Here is a 16,124-nt window from a genome sequence, read left to right on the forward strand (position 1 = left end):
AACATTAGTAATATCTCTGTGTGAACAGTTACACACGTATGAATACAGAAACACTTTTTGCATCTTTAGATTCATCGCAGCCTTAAACTGTAGGCCCACTGGTGTCCATCTCACACAATATTCAGAATACTTTCTGGCAACAAATGAATGAACTTCAGACATCAGCTGTGCTTTTTTCAGCTCTACAAAATCCAAGAGTTACAGAGTTTATCTTGAACACGAGTAAAGACTCTTTCTTTGTTAAACCTTCTATTTGTATTTTTTTTCCCAAATACCACAAATTTGGTCTTCTTCATGAGGATTTACTTTTGTCAAACCGTTTTTAAATATTATTCATTTCAAAAATCTGTTAATGCTACACTTGTAGGCCGCTTGCTCTAAATCCCGATAAGAAGAGTAAGAAGCAGCCAGTGTTTCACATTGGTTGGTATTATTTGTGCAGAGGTGGAGCTGCGTGTTCACTTCTGTCTTTGTGGTTTCCTTTGTGCTGCTCCTCCTTCCTGTGATTCATGTAAAGCCCGGGGTTTTGTAATCAGCACACGTATCGCTGATGTACCCCAGCCCTCTCTTACTGAGGCGAGCGGCCACACTTTGCTGCAGATTGCCAGTGCAGTCGTAAACACCTTATTAATTAGTTTGAGTGCTGCATGGGTGAAGTCACATTAAAGAAAAGAGCTCGGTTTGTGCAGGTGTGTGTGGTTTTCGATGTGTCATTCAAATGGTGGATCACAGTGGGACTGCACACACACATTAGTTTGTACAAAGGTGGACAGATTCAGACAGGTAGGACACACACAGCCCCAACAGGCTGGCCACGCCTTCAGATGTGCAGCGGCATGTCCTCTTTCTCAGTGCTGACGACTTTCTCACAGATGCCAGTGACTCACACTCATGTTTCCATTTTTTAATGCTTTATTTGCCAGATAAATGGATAAAACCACTTCAGCACGCAGAGAAAAAACTGCAGGCATCAAAACAGAGATGTGGAGTCACATGTGACGGTGAAACTGTGCAGCAGAGCTCGAGCAGCAGACAGAAAATAACCGTAGTTGAAGTGCTAATCCTCTGAAAAACCAACACAAAGTGTTTGACCTTTACCCGTAGTGACATCTTTAGGCTGCTTAGTCTGTTCAGCAGGAGATCAGACAACGAATAAAAAGAGTGAGAAAAATAGAGGCGTTATTTCACGAGCTCTGCGGGAATCTGAATGTTCTTCTTATTGCTCTGGAGTTAGTGGTTAACGAGCCTCCTCATGGGGAGGGTCATTTTTATCATCAGTGGTTTTCATTAGAAACACACATGCTGGGCTTTTCACCCACACACTCCCACTGTAAATGTGTAACTGTGCAGAAACAGTGGGATCTCCTGGATGCTTCGTGTTTTTTCATGTTTACAGCCCGGAGAGTTCAAAGCGTGCGCTGATTATTCTTTCTTTTGATTCTTTTAATTGGCGCTATGTGGAAATCCAGATGTGGCTTAGATAACAGTTTCTTGACTAATTCATATTTTTCTGTTTGGATAAAAGGATCAGTCACACCCAACAAACCAAAGTAATAACCTGACTCTGGATGGCCTCCAGTTACACTCTCGAAACAATTTTGGATAACTCAAAACAAACATGTTGGACTTTCATCTCTGCAAAATCAAAGTCCCGTCATCCGGGGTTTCACAAACTTCCTGAAACACCTTCAGTGGATCCAAAACACCTGAACTCAAGGGGAGAACAGCTTCTGTTCATTGGCTCAGGGCCTCATTTACTGTCAGCCAATCACAGCTGGGATCGGCTGACAGTAAAATGGAGACGTATTTGTTTCTTGATGACCTGAGTATATTTATTTATATAGTTACATTTATTTATATTAACATATTGAGTAAAGCCGTCTGCTTATACAGTCTGTCTCTATAAGAGATTTCACTGCTTTAGTCTTTATGATTCTAACCTGAGCAGGATAAGGTCGCTATTAAAAGTGATGACCTGATGCAGAGAAGCAGGTGAGACATCCTCACACACCTTACCTGTCCGTGTTCCTGTGCTCAGGTATAAACTCCGAGGTGAAGTACTCCCTCCTGTCCGGCGATGACGGCTACTTCTCTCTGGACGAGTTTTCGGGGATCCTACGGCTGGAACGACCTCTGAACCCTGAAACTCCGACCACATTCGAGCTAAAGGTGAAGGCCACCGACCGCGGCCTGCCTCGTCACCTCCACTCTGTTGCCACGGTGACAGTGGATGTGGTCTCTCTGGACGACTACCAGCCCGTCTTCATGAGCTCCGAGTACACCGCCCAGCTCCCAGAGTCCTCGGCGGTCGGGTCGGAGGTGCTGAGCGTGTCTGCGCTCACCAGAGACAGCAGCTCCCCGGATCCCATCGTGTACCGTATCATCTCTGGGAACGAGGACGGCCGCTTCCAGCTGGACTCACGAACAGGTCAGAACAGCTGATTACACGAAACACTCGGCGTTTCATTATTGCGCTTAGGCAATAGTGAATAGTGGAATTGTAAAGCGCTTTGAGGGTATCGAAAAGCGCTATATAAATGCAATCCATTATTATTTTTATTATTATTATTAGGCGTACAGGTACAGGTGAGCTTTACACCTGAGCGGCATTTACCCGGCCCCCCAGAAACAAGCCACATATCAAATAATAATAATAACAACAACAACAACAACAACAACAACAACAATAATAATAGTTGTTATTATTCTTATTATATAGGTCCTTTCAGCTGGAGAAAAGAAAACAGCAGCAGAAATAATGAGTGAGGGTTAGTCAGCTGAAAACAGACAAGCCAAAACAAAGGGCTGAAAGATGCTAAACCAAATATCAGGTGACCACTCGCTAACAGTAAATATAGACACAAAAAGGATTTCAGAATAAAAGCACAAAGAGAAAATGGGACCGTTGGTTGAGATTAATTTATTGTGACAGAGTTTTCTCCACTTTTGTTACTTTACAACAAAACGATATACAACTTTTATTGCTATGGGTGACTAGAGGCTCACTAATTAGCTGAGTATTTAAATTCATGACAACGGTAATATTTCCTCTGCATTAATATTCAGGTAAAGGAAATGCTTTGGGCTCAGTCTGAATTTAAACAGTTTAATCATTTTGGACAAATAATCACAAGGTTTAAGTTTTTCTACCTGCAGATGTTTTTAAAAAGGATTAAGACTGTTGCCTTGGTGCAGAGAGGCTTTATTAATGCTGCAGATGGTGCAGCGAGCGCTCGCGAGCTTCGCCCTCTGCTGGGTTTAACAGTCGGACTGAACTGCAGTGTGGGACTCACAGCTCGTTGCCAATAAATCATTAAAGGCCAGAAGAGGTGCACTCATCTGTTTATTTTGAAAAGACAAGACAAGACGATCAGAATCTCAACTAGATGGGATTCACTGAGATTGCAGGTTATTTTTGGTTCGTATGACACTTTAAAGCTGAAATGGAAAAGTGTGAAACTGTTGGCTCGGCCTGCACACCAGAGCAAAGAGACCAGCGAGCAGCACCACAGTTCCAGCAGTTTAGCGATTTCACTGATCGATGCAGCCTCTGCAACAACGCAGGTCACTAACTCACATGTCTTTACTTATTCTCAGTTTGAAGCGCTGTCAGCCTGCAGCACACACTCACGCTTGCATGAGTGTGTGACGGTCCTTCATGCAGCTGCTCTCTGGACAGCAGAAATAGTTCTGCGTGTCGTCCCGTTAGGATTGTTTTGTTTTTTTAACAGCCGGCTGACACTAGTTTCATATTTACCCAGCATACAGGATGTGAGAATATGATTGGTCAGCGTAGTTATTTTTAGTTTGGTGAACTTTGAGCTGGTCGATGCTATGTCAGTGAAGAATTCCAGGCGAGCGGGTTGTGTTTGACCTGAATCGTGTGTTTTATGAATGGATCCTTCCCCCCTGCAGTAGAGGGAGTGCTGTTTGTGTGTCGGAAGCTCGCACGCCTCCGGCGGGAATCGCCAACAGGAAGAGTTCAGCTTTCTGTCTGAGATGATTCACAAACAGCAGAAGCTCCAGTTTCTCCTGTTTTTCTCAAAGTTAATTTCCAATCAATACTCATCCATCCACAGCACGATTAGAGATGAGTGACTCACTGGCTTGTGGATAATTTATGATTTGAGTTTTTTGATGTCTGCAGAATGATTCAGAATTGAATCAATTATTGATCCTGTGCATCATCCGTAAACATCTCCGAGCATATTGTGGAGTACGCGGTCGTAAATAGTAAATCTCCCTCCGGCCTCTGATCAAATCAGGGGCGATTTTAGCCCATTTTTTAGCCCATTTTTGGGGGTGCTTCAGCATACAGTACGTAATTGAGATGGAACATTTTAACAACAAAAGTATAGATAACCCCTCCCCCCTCCCATAGTGGTTTGTTCCAGCTCTCCCCTGCTCTGGCTCTAGCGCCGTTGCTGCCAGAGCGATGGTGGCTGAGACGCAGCGGAGCAGAGGTGTAAGTGCCTGGCTTAAAACAGGACATGTTAGCTGCATTTAACCTTCAGTTACTCTTTATATAGTTAGGTAGGAGTCAGGCCATGTTTCTTTTTAGCTGAAAAATATTACACCAGGTAACCTGCAGTGTTGAAAACGTGTTTTCCGACTATGTTTGCTACCCTACAATCCGTCCTGCTCTGTAGTAAAATCAGCAACATTTGACCGTCCTGTTGCTCCCATTTAAATGTATGCAGCCTATTTAAAATGTAAAACGTAACATTGTCCGCAGCCTACTGTTGTTACCACCGTCCTGTTTCAAATGTAATGAGAGAAACTGGTTATTTTGTCATATGTGCCGATATTGAACCCAAGGTACTAACTAGCTAACTGACTGGATGCCCATTAACCTTATAACTCCTGTTGTGTGTGTGTGTTTGTTTGTGTACAGAGAGACAGCCAGGTTCATAATGGATATGAGGTAGTTTTTTCAAAAAAAGGAGCCACATTCAGGTAAAAGTGTAAAATCAAATGATTCATCAATAAAGGATAATGTTGGATCAGTGTTTCAATATTTATATCCTTTATTAGATGTACATGTGGTTTGTTTATTTGCCTTTTGGTTAAAAGTAAACTGAGAGAGGACTTTTTTTTATTAGTGATCTTAATAGTATTTTTTAATCTAATTGAATACAATCAATTTGTGTATGATTGTCAGTCCAAAGAGGGAGAGAGGAAAGAGGAGAACATGAGGAGAAAGTACAAGGTCAGGAAGAACCAGGTAAGAAAACAGACAGGGAGTACTAACAGGCACAACAGAAACTGTTAAACTGGCAAAGAAAAACTAATTTTACTCGTACAATCTGGAAGTTGTGTTCTCCCTATGTTAAAGCTGCTATACACAGTCTGCAAAACAAACTGGGTTGTCAGCCCTGGCACTGCATTACCATATTGAAATTCAGTCAGAGGAAGTCACGGTTGCCAGAGACTTTTTGAAGCTCAAGAGTGAGGCTGGTGCCATTCCAGATATGTTAACATTGTACAATCTTCTGGATAATCAGATCTTCCCCGAACTGAAAACTGTTATTCAGGTTGCCCTAACAAACCCAGTTTGCAGCTGGAGCTGTGAGAGGTCTTTTAGTGTCTTGAGTCAGCTCCATACCTGGCTGAGAAGGACCATGGGTCAAAGCAGACTCCAGCACCTGGCTGTGATGTCAGTTGAGAAAGAAATGCTTGAGAGACTTGAACACCAAAATGTGATAGAAAGATTTGCCAACCTCAAGCTGAGGCGGCAGAGGATAAAAGAAAAGAAAAAATCTGCAGAGCCATAGTAGTATCTGCAGTAAAGATCTTTTCATACATTGTATACATTGTACCAGAGGCTAAGGTGTCTCAGTTTTTTTACATTTTTTAATAATATTTTGTACATTTCAAGGACTCTTCTATTTTTGGAGTGTATTTTTATGTATCTCTATTGTATTATAATACACTAAAAGTGAATCTCTGTCCAAACAAATGCACTCAGCTTACTTTTTACTCACAGTGAGCATCATTCATTATTATCCCGCAGTAATTAAGGTTAGGAAACTGCGATCGTGGCTCAAAGAGTTGGCAGTTCGTCTTGTAACCGGCAGGTTGTCGGTTCGAGCCCTGGCTCGGACGGTCTCGGTCGTTGTGTCCTTGGGCAAGACACTTCACCTGCCGCCTACTGGTGAGGCCAGAGGGGCCGATGGCGCGATATGGCAGCCTCGCTTCTGTCACCAACTGTAGCTGCCTCCACCAGTGAGTGAATGAATAGTGGAATTGTAAAGCACTTTGAGGGCCCCGCAAAGTGCTATATGAATGCAATCCATTATTAGTATATGTATTTTTTAAAAATTCCAATCCATTCTTCTTTTGCAGCATTTAAATAACCTTGATCAGATTTGATGGTTTTGTTACAGACTTTTCAAAAAAGTGTTTTGCTTTTCTTTCACAAATGTGGGGATTAAATTGTGTTAAAATGTACAAAACAGTGATGTCATGTTTTGTGACGAGGACCCAGGCACAGAGAGACTTGATGAATTTAAGAATCTTATGATTTAATAAAGAAATTTGCAGACTTGCACAGAGATGGTAAAATTATGATGACTGATAATGGAGATGAAGACAACAGAGGACGAGGACAGGGAGGACCAGGGGTTTAAATGCACCAAGGGGACAGTCAGAGGGAACTCGGGACAACGGGAGACATTTAAGGATACAGGGACTGACAGAGACAGGGAAGAAGTCTCATCGTGACGAGGAAAGTTTACCTTTCCTGGATGGGCAGCTCTCTGGGTGCTCAGCACCCCAAAGCTCTGATCCTAGAATCGCCCCTGGATCAAATGCTGTTTGTCACACACACTGTAAACCCGAACAAGTTGACTGAACTTAAAACTTTTGTGGAAACTGATTACCTCAAAAGATTTAAGTACAAAAACTCATATCTTCTAAGTATGGGGCACTCAAAATTTGTATTTATTGTTAACCTAAAAATTTTAAATTATATTTTATATTTTATTAATTGAGCTTTACTCAAAGACTGTATACTTTAATTTCAATATTTTTGTGTTTCTTGTAGTTTATTATTTTGATGCAACACAATGCAATTATATTACAACCTAAACTCAAATTATCTGATTATTAATTAAAAGATATTTATGTTGTGAGTGTAGACTACTAAAAAAAAAAAAAAGTACAGAAATTCAGTTACTTTACATTTTGTTTATTTAACATTTTTTCATGAAAATTTAAAAACATCACAAATGTTTTTATAAAACAACTAACATGGACATCGGCACCAAAAAGTGAGCATTATAAATTCTGTGTAGAACATTTATCTTTTATCTTTTTATAAACTCACAAAGGACGACATCAGTCCTAATTGCATCTTTCTCAAAATACACAAAAATGCAAAACAAAAAGTCAAATACTAATCACTTTTTTTTTAAAATAGAAATGAAAAACAATTTTTTAAAATGGGTACAAAGACGATCAGCTTCCAAATAACCAGATAAGGCAGTCAAGTATAGGAAAATTAGGTAAACTGATGGAGTTAAATCCACCCAAAGCCTGTAGTAAACTTAAAGTGCTTAAAGTGCTTCAAACAAAGTGCTCAGTAACAGAGTGCGTGTCCTAACAAACATTGCCTTATATTCCTTAAGAGCATGTAGGCAGGGGTTTCAGGGGTTTGCCGTCATCAAGCCCCATGAAGATATTTTGGACAAAGGCAAATGTGTGAACCAGCTTCCTGGGGTAGTCTAAATGCAGAGCATAGATCAAGCCAAACAATAAAGCAAATGCATTTGCAAATCTGGGAATATCACGCATCACCTAGTCGCCTTTCACCAAAACAGCCATGCTTGAGGAAGTAAAATGGACTGGACTGGGAAGCGCCGTCGGTAACCACTGTGAGAAGGGCAACTGGAGTGTCAATGAGGGTCGACTCATCCAATGCGTCCGCCTGGAATAGACACAGTATCAATGGTAAATGGCCTGTATTTGTATAGTGCTTTACACATTCAGTCATCCAGACATTCACACCCATTCACACACTGGTGATGGCAGCTACATTGTAGCCACAGCCACCCTGGGGCGCACTGACAGAGGCGAGGCTGCCGGACACTGGCGCCACCGGGCCCTCTGACCACCACCAGTAGGCAACGGGTGAAGTGTCTTGCCCAAGGACACAACGACCGAGACTGTCGGAGCCAGGGCTCGAACCGGAAACCTTCTGATTACAAGGCAAACTCCGAACTCTTGAGCCACGATCGCCCCAATTAAATAAGTAAGGTTGGTTTGAGAGAATGTGACAAGCATGACCTGTAATCTAGCAAAACATTCAGCAGTGTAGTGGGTTACTTTGTAACGAGTTAGGGTACTCTACTTTTTTTGAAAAATGTACATTAACGTGTTAGCTTCTTGCATTACATAATTTGTATTTTTATTATTTTTCTAAAAAAAAAAAGTAATTTTTTATTTCATGACTTTATCTCAAAAAGAAACTAAATCTTGACTTCAGCCTGGTTTTTGGGCCACCTGCAGAATAGCCATAGTGCTGTGATACGCCTGTGCCCTGCTCCTGACCTGTGTGTGTGTGGGTTTTCTACAGAGAGGGTATTTTGTTTGTACAATTTGGTAGCTGCTAGGGTATTAAATTGTATTTAAAAAAATCCATAGCATTTTATCTTACTGGCAGAATTTAAGTAATGCAAAAATACACTTACATTACATGTCTAAAAGAATTCTGGGTCCTCCTCCCGCAGGTATACAGGAAGGGCACGAAGTACTGCAGTGCGTTTCACGTTGATATCAGGCGCCTCCTAAAAAGGGAAAAGAAAAGTTCATTTAACGCAAAGTTTTCAGGTGTCATTCTTTGGGGAGAATACATGTTTATGAAACTGCATGACATCAGACTCTACTAAATTTTGGAGACTTTTCTTTTAAGACACAACCTTTCTGTCTCTTGTGACAGAGAGTATGTTTCTTAATCATTTGACAAAAACCCTACACAGTATTTTAAAATAGTGTTCTCCAGATCAGAGCTGTGATCTATATAGAACATGGGGTTCAAAGCAAGGAAAAATTGTGTGTTTATCAGTGAAACTTTTAATTTGTGTTAATTTTATCATTATCAATATATGAAATCTTCACCTTAAGGGACTTAATGAATGGTTTCTTCAATAGATCTTTCAACTCACCTGTGTTTACTGTCTCCACCTGAAATTAATTGCAGTCTGAATTTTTTTTTCTTCTGTCTTTTTGTCTTTGGCCTTCAGCCTTGGAAGAAAAAATAAAAATATTGAAAACCTTATCAGCACACTAAATATACAACACCTTGCTATATTTCAATTGTTTTAGATAGAAGTTGCCACTGCTAGCTAAGTCACTTTTGAATGATGCTAATGAGAAGAAAAAAGAAAAAAAAAACCTGCCGAACAATGAGGCTGCTGTTGTAAAAACGCCAACTTTCTTGCGTTGGCAAGGGGTCGTTAAAATATCACTAAGACCCTTTCTTTATGTGTGATTCTTCGTAAAACTGTGTTTTAATCGGTTAAAACTGTAAAACTGACGACATAATCTATGTTTGAAAAAGAGCGCGAACAACCGCGAACAACTATTCACCACCTGGGTCTGTGCTTTTTAACACAACAGCGCATTCGAAAACAAGTTATTGGCTGCAACATATTAATATACTTGCTTTTTTACGGAAAAAATAAACATAACGAAGGTTCCGTTTTACTTACAAGTTTCTCCAAATGTGTTCTCCAGTCGCTCGAGAAGGGCAGCCATATTGAACAGAATTTTCTGTCAACGTCGTTCAGGTTAGAGAGAAGAGAGAAGACGTCATGACGTCATGACGTCCACATGCGGAGCTCGGAAAAAAACATACTCAAAAATCATAATTAAGAAAGCAGTATTTACTCTTAACTTCTAAGCCATGTACAATTATAACTGTTTGAATCGTTAACCGAACAGAAAAGTTTTAAGTTGTTTCAACTTTGTGAGGAATTTTAATTGTTATATCCACAAACTTTATAAGTCAGGTAGACTGTTGGGGTTTACAGTGCACCGGACACACAGCACTTTTTCTCTCTTACTGCAGCTCTGTACTGTGAGCCAGAGCGCACAAATCTCTGCGAGCTGTGTAAGCTCCAGAACCAAAAGACGGCGCCATCACACAAATGAGGAAAACCTCAGTGACGTGTCACTTCACGCTTCTGCTCAGGCAAAAACACAACGTCAAGCTGGAAACAAAAGTCTTCCATGCATCATCGTTTCAGTTATAGGATTTGAGATGAACAGTTTATAGCATCACAGTTTGATTCTTGGGCTGGATTAGAGCAGCTTCACATGAGTCACAGTTCAAAATAATCCTTCTTTTTCTCGCACTGGACCTCAGTTCATCCTCTGTCTGAAACAAGCTGTTTAAGCCCTTGAAGCTGGCTTTGTTCTGATTGGCTGACCATTATAAACAGACAGTCTAACAGCTTCCTCTCTGTGATGTAATCCTAATCTAAAGAGTGTTTAGAGCACTCAGGCTTCCCTGTCAGCATGGGGAGGTGATGGGGGAGAGGGAGGGCTTTGCTGCTCAGGGCCCAGATGATAAGTGAAAGAAAATGGATGAATGGATCTATTGGTCTTTATTTTCTTTATTTTCTTGTACTTTTGTCTTGTTTGCCTGACTTTTAGGATTTCTAGGGCCTCCTCCACCTTCTGATAAATATATGAGTTGACTCTGCCCTCCATGGAGACACTCGTGATCAGCATCTTTTGATGCTTCGTGGCCGAGTTGTTGGGGGGTTGTTGGGACCAGAATGAAGACTCTACTGAGCTTGAAGCTGAGCTTGCTGCTTCCAACAGTGCGAGAAAAGCTGCTGTAGAAAACCCCGATGATCCGAGCTGCCTTTAACCTGATTCCGGATGATCCAAGAATTTTCCAGAGGCTTTAATGTTTAGCAGCGTTTGTCTTTCAGGGCTGTGCTCAGTAATGTGGGTGGAGATCTGAAACCAAGCTTCGAGGCGGGCTGCTCTGTTAGTGTTCCGCACATTTCCTCTTAGACTTTATGTCTTATTTAGTAGTTGTTGGGAAACATTACCATGCACTGAAAGTTAGTTAATGGCACAGAATTGCAGCGGTGACACAAAGGGAGGAAAAAAATAGTAAATCTGCAGAGTAAAAAGTGAAATCGCGGACTTCCTGCCAAGTTTGTAAAATGTGTTTCTGTTACTTCACTGAACGTTACTGATCTTTCACAGGCTGCGAACTTGAGGAATGTGTGAGCTGAAAACGCTCCAAAATCCCTCCTTTGACATTTGCCGGTAATGCGCCATTACGCCCAGAGGTCATTTGTGTCACCAAATCATGTGGGTGAGATCAGAGATGTTAATGAAGAGGGAGACGCACCGTGGCAGCTTCCAGTGAAACGAGTCGTGAATGACAGGACTCGTCAAAAGCAAGCTAGCCTGGACTTGATGTCTTGGCTCTCTGATTATTTTCTTTGAGCCCACACACACCAGCGCACATTAGCGCAGATGTGAATCAACCCGTCAGGAGCTGCTGTCACGCTCTCACATTCTTCATGGTTTTTCTGCTTTTTGCTGTGAATAAAATTCATAATTGTAAAGATTTCATTTTTCACAAAGAAGCTTGGTTTATTTTATTAAAGTCATCAGTTTAAGCTTTTAAATCACGGGTGTCAAACATTTGTCCCGGGGACCAGTGCCGGCCCCTGAGAGGTGCAGCTTTGGTCCCGTGGAGGGTCAGTGTGGATGGAGGGTTGAACTGAAAATGAGCTCTTCATTTAGGGTTGAGTCCAAAGAGGGCAAAACTATGACCCACTGGGAGACTAACTGGAATTATAAGAAACCCACAGTGAGGCTGAGAAACACTAAAAAGGTTATCAGGGAAGTGTAAGCAGCTGGGCAGAATGAGACACCGAACACGACACGGGGGAAACAAAAACAGACGCAAAGCACAAGGAACAGCTTTCAAAATAAAACAGGAAGTGAGGTCCGAGATAAAGGATGTGGTGTAGGAGCAGAGTGGGTGTGAGGAGCGTTAAAAATGTGTCCAAACTCCTGGAGTCGGTTGGTCACACAGGGACTAAATACATACAGACTTTGTGGGGCCGCTTGTGGCTCATGGTGCACATTGAATCGTGGGAAGTCGAGCTCACAAAGCAACCTTCTGATTAGCAGGCCGCCTGCTCTGAGCCACCAGATACAACAGATCAACAGTGAGGAGAGTGAGGGCTCCATCCAGGTGATGTGACCCAGTTACCTGCACCACTTAATTAAAATTGAAAGAGATGTAAAAAGGTTGAGTCCAGTTTACTTTATCTGCCTTTTGGCAGCGCCATTAAAAAGGCCTATCCTCCCCAGTTTCTGATTGGTCGAAGGGCTTCATCAAAACAGTAATTCTGAAAGAATTCATGTGCCGGTTTCGGTCTTGTACCCACTTGTGAGCGTTTCCCTGTAATGTGTTTGTAACTGCACAGTGTGCGTGCCTCCGCAAACCCTCAGAAATATGAGCAGTGTTTGATCTAATGTACGAGGTGTTCACTTCTCCACTATCAGCTACGATCAGCGCTCTTAAGCAAGGCATTCAGCTTATTGCTTTAACACATTGGCTGCAGAGCTGCTGAGTGGTGATAAAAGCTGTGCAGTGGACTTACTGTCCAGGTGAGAATGCACAGAGGCGTGTCACATGATACCATACACAGAAGGAGGGAAGTTTGTACTGCAGGGAAAGAGGAAGGAAGCGAGGGCACTCTGATTTACTGAGCTCAACTCTTCTCTCCTGTCCCGTGTCTCCTGCTTCTCGAGGCGAGGATGGAATTTTGAGCAAATTTAGCACCAGTGTCGGAGGACGTGATCAAACCAGCCGTTTCCCTTCATGCAGGCCTCGTGACCCTCGTGGCCCCGCTGGATTTTGAGGTTTCCCGGGAGTACTACCTGTCTGTGGAGGGGAGCCGTGGGAAGTCGCCACTCAGTGACATCGCCACGGTCATCATTAACGTGACAGACGTGAACGACAACCCGCCGGTGTTTGGGCGCAGTGACTACAGTGCCGAGGTGTTGGAGGATCTATCACCTGGGCGCCTAGTGATGAAGGTGAGAGGTGTGACTCACACGAGGTCGGTCGTTGTTCTGTATGGAGTCCGCATGCTGGGTTTATGTAGCACATGCTCAAGCTTTTAATTAACAATGTTCCCCAGGTCGTACACAGAGACGCACTGACAGCTTCACAGCTGAGGGGCAATCTGCATGTATTTAGTGCTCATGCAAGCTGATGATCTCATAACACGTGCTAATGTAAAGAAAACAAGTGATGAAAAACATCATTCACACACATTAATAACAGCACGGGAGGAGCACGCACACACATGCAGTTGTTCAGCAGCACGTCAGCGTCATCCTTTCAGGCCAGCAGCAGAGATAACACAGCTCACCGCCTCCCGACGGTCACAGCTGGGCTGTGTGATTCTCTCCTCCTCGTTTTTCTTGTCATTTGTTCCCACGTCGTCAGGCTCACCTTTAAATAACGAGACAGAGGTTCTGGTAGCGGAATGAAAGGATTCGTTAGTTGCAGTCACAGAGGAGGAGAAGTCGGGCGGGACAACTTCAAAACACGGCATTATTCATTTTCAGTCTTTTTTTAATCTATTATCAAGTTTTGACTTTTAATAATAATGTTACAGTCGAACCAACCCAGATTAACTGGATGACTCATTGAAGTTATTATGTTAGAGAGAACAAAAGTATGATAATGATACTGAAGCTGAAGAGGCAAAAATCCAAGTTCAATCTAATCCTCATTTAAATGAAGGTGAGAACGAGTGCGCTGTTGTGAGGAAGATGCACGCTGTGCGGACGCAGCTGCTGAAAGCTTGAGAGGCTGGATGTGAAGAGTCCTCCAGCCAAGGAGCCACATTCAGACCTTCGCACAGAGCTCAGCTCTCCGTGACCTTTGACCCACTCGCAACTCAATTTGTCGGTGTGTCGTGGGGATGTTTTGTGTGACCCCTGACCTCCAAAGAGGTAGGCGCAGTTATTCCTCTCCCGATTTTCATCCTTGCTTTTTCTCCATGTCCAGGTAACTGCCACAGATGAGGATGGCCCAGTCAATAACCTGCTGCGCTACTCGATTGTGAGCGGCGACCTTCTGCAACAGTTCTCCGTCGACGCTCGCAGCGGTGACATCACTGTCCGCACTGCGCTGGACAGAGAGGAGGTGAGCGTGCTCAGGAGCAATGTGAGCTGCGTCGCACTAAAGAAGCAGCAGGTCACGTGAAAACTCTCTCCTCATCTGCAGATCCCTCACTACTCCCTAACGGTGCAGGCAGCAGACGAAGGCAGCCCACCTCTGTCCTCGGCCGTCCTCGTCGCCGTCACCGTCAACGACGTCAACGACAACCCGCCCGTCTTCTCTCAGGTCAACCACAGTCTGCTGCTGCAGGTACAACGACCCGAGCGTCACCCACCCAGGCTGGAAGCCTTTATTCATTTAAAATATTAATGTTATTATTATGCTGACAGATATTCCCCAGATTCCAACTCGTGTTCCTGCTGCTGTTCGAGTTGACCTAGAAAACAAGCTTTAAAATGAGCTGCAATGAGCCCAATACACCACATTTGAGGGGTAATGAGAGAGTCTCACCATGTTCTGTAAATATTCAGACTTTATATTCTCAGGTCAAAGGTTTGCTTCTTAAGTAGTGATTTTAATCTCGGAGAAGTTCTCCGCTGTTTTATCCCTTATGTGTAACTTTCTAAGAAAAACATCCCCATTTTTTTTGTACATTTGTTGTTTTTTGATCCAAGCTCAGTGGTCCATATATTCCCCCGCCTCATGCCCAGGTTTATAATCACTCTGTCACCCTGCAGATATGTAATGTGGCTCTGCAGCTTTAAAAAGACACAATCATGACTGCACCACACGCCTGCGTCAGGAAAAAGAGAGTTATGTCGAGGGAAAGAAATACGTGTGTGTACCCAGAACCGGCCAGAATGAATCACCTGTCATTAATAAGCTCGGCTGTCCTCAGGGAGGGCGCCACAGTTACAGTCCTGTGTGACTTTTGACACCTGTGGATAAACACAGACAGAGACAAGCGGTTAAGGCGTCCCCGTAAAGCAGCTGCTCGGCCTAACAAGGTGATAATGGAGACAGATGACCTGATGGCTGCAGGTAATTAAAGAGAGCTCACTACAGGTGACCGTTTATCCACCTGTCAGTACTCTCTGTGACAGGTGGATATATGCTGCTCCGTCATCAGAGCGGTTTCTGAGCTTTCAGGGATCAAAGCGGCAGAAAGACGTTTCGCTCTCACCTGAAACTCCTAATTACGTTGCAAAGTCAAAGCTTTCGCTCCAGTGTGTATTTTTGGATGCTTCATTGGGATGTGGATGCCCACATGCCTGCGTGCGTGGACATGAATTCACGCTGCTGGCAGTCCCATCGCAGCGCCTCACTGACAGTTACTTTTTCCCCCGCCAGCTCGCAAACTTCCATCAAGTCACTGATCCAGGACCGAAACACTGCCAAACCCAGTGTGAGGACAAATCCGGACTCTGGGTTATCGTCCCATCTGCCGACAGCTCCGCAGCCAGCTCTGCCTGATGAAGAAACTCAGAAAGAATGCAGCTTTAAGATAATTGCACGTTCCACCTGCACATTGGTCTCGCTATCATGAAGCTGAGCTTCGTCTCTCCTGCGTCCTGTGAGGCGTGCTGTAGTTGGAAGTTTAAAGGTCCTCTCTCGGAGGTGTTGCACATTTTAGTCCATTAACTCTGATGCATCCTCTCCCAAAGCACGCCGCATGTTTTTAGATTGATAACCTATTTTTCCAGGAAGCTCTGGTTTCTATTAATTCCCTACAATATGAAAATCAGCATGCAAAGCCTCTTAAATTAGTTGAGATAGTAGGTAATCCATCACAGTAAACAGCTGAAGGTCTTCATTATTTTCTGGCACAGTCAGTGGAAACAGGAGGGAGTCACTCTACAAACAGCTTCCATGAAACGACGCCGAAGTGTCTCTGAGCTGTACAGACATGCCAGCTGTTCTTTAAATGACCAGTAAACACGGATGGAGTGCTAAACAGGAAGAGTGTGATCAGTGTGGCTCTGTCCAGCACACATAAGATATTTGACAT

At 43.2% G+C, this 16,124-nt stretch overlaps 1 protein-coding gene and 1 long non-coding RNA gene across 3 annotated transcripts in view; one reads left to right on the forward strand and one right to left on the reverse strand.

The window, feature by feature from the left end:
- fat2 (FAT atypical cadherin 2) overlaps positions 1–16,124 on the forward strand; it is a 94,821-nt gene that overhangs the window by 54,239 nt on the left and 24,458 nt on the right. Inside the window, exons 16-20 of one of the 2 annotated variants that reach the window (XM_085471751.1) lie at positions 2,039–2,428; positions 5,162–5,224; positions 12,869–13,080; positions 14,063–14,200; positions 14,282–14,425. In XM_085471751.1, coding sequence (XP_085327877.1) covers positions 2,039–2,428; positions 5,162–5,224; positions 12,869–13,080; positions 14,063–14,200; positions 14,282–14,425 — 947 coding nt within the window. The remainder of the gene's footprint in view (positions 1–2,038; positions 2,429–5,161; positions 5,225–12,868; positions 13,081–14,062; positions 14,201–14,281; positions 14,426–16,124) is intronic. The other variant, XM_085471759.1, reaches the window with a different exon arrangement.
- Positions 7,174–9,799, reverse strand: LOC146717089 (uncharacterized). The gene is made up of 4 exons (XR_014922732.1): positions 9,711–9,799; positions 9,165–9,243; positions 8,691–8,786; positions 7,174–7,927 (listed from the first exon to the last, which is right to left on the reverse strand). It is a non-coding gene; the product is annotated as an uncharacterized LOC146717089 (long non-coding RNA).

The sequence above is a fragment of the Copadichromis virginalis genome, linkage group LG2, assembly GCF_057382275.1.
Source record: "Copadichromis virginalis isolate Kocher_CV1m ecotype Utaka linkage group LG2, C_Virginalis_male_GT1.1, whole genome shotgun sequence".
NCBI classification, from domain to species: domain Eukaryota; kingdom Metazoa; phylum Chordata; class Actinopteri; order Cichliformes; family Cichlidae; genus Copadichromis; species Copadichromis virginalis.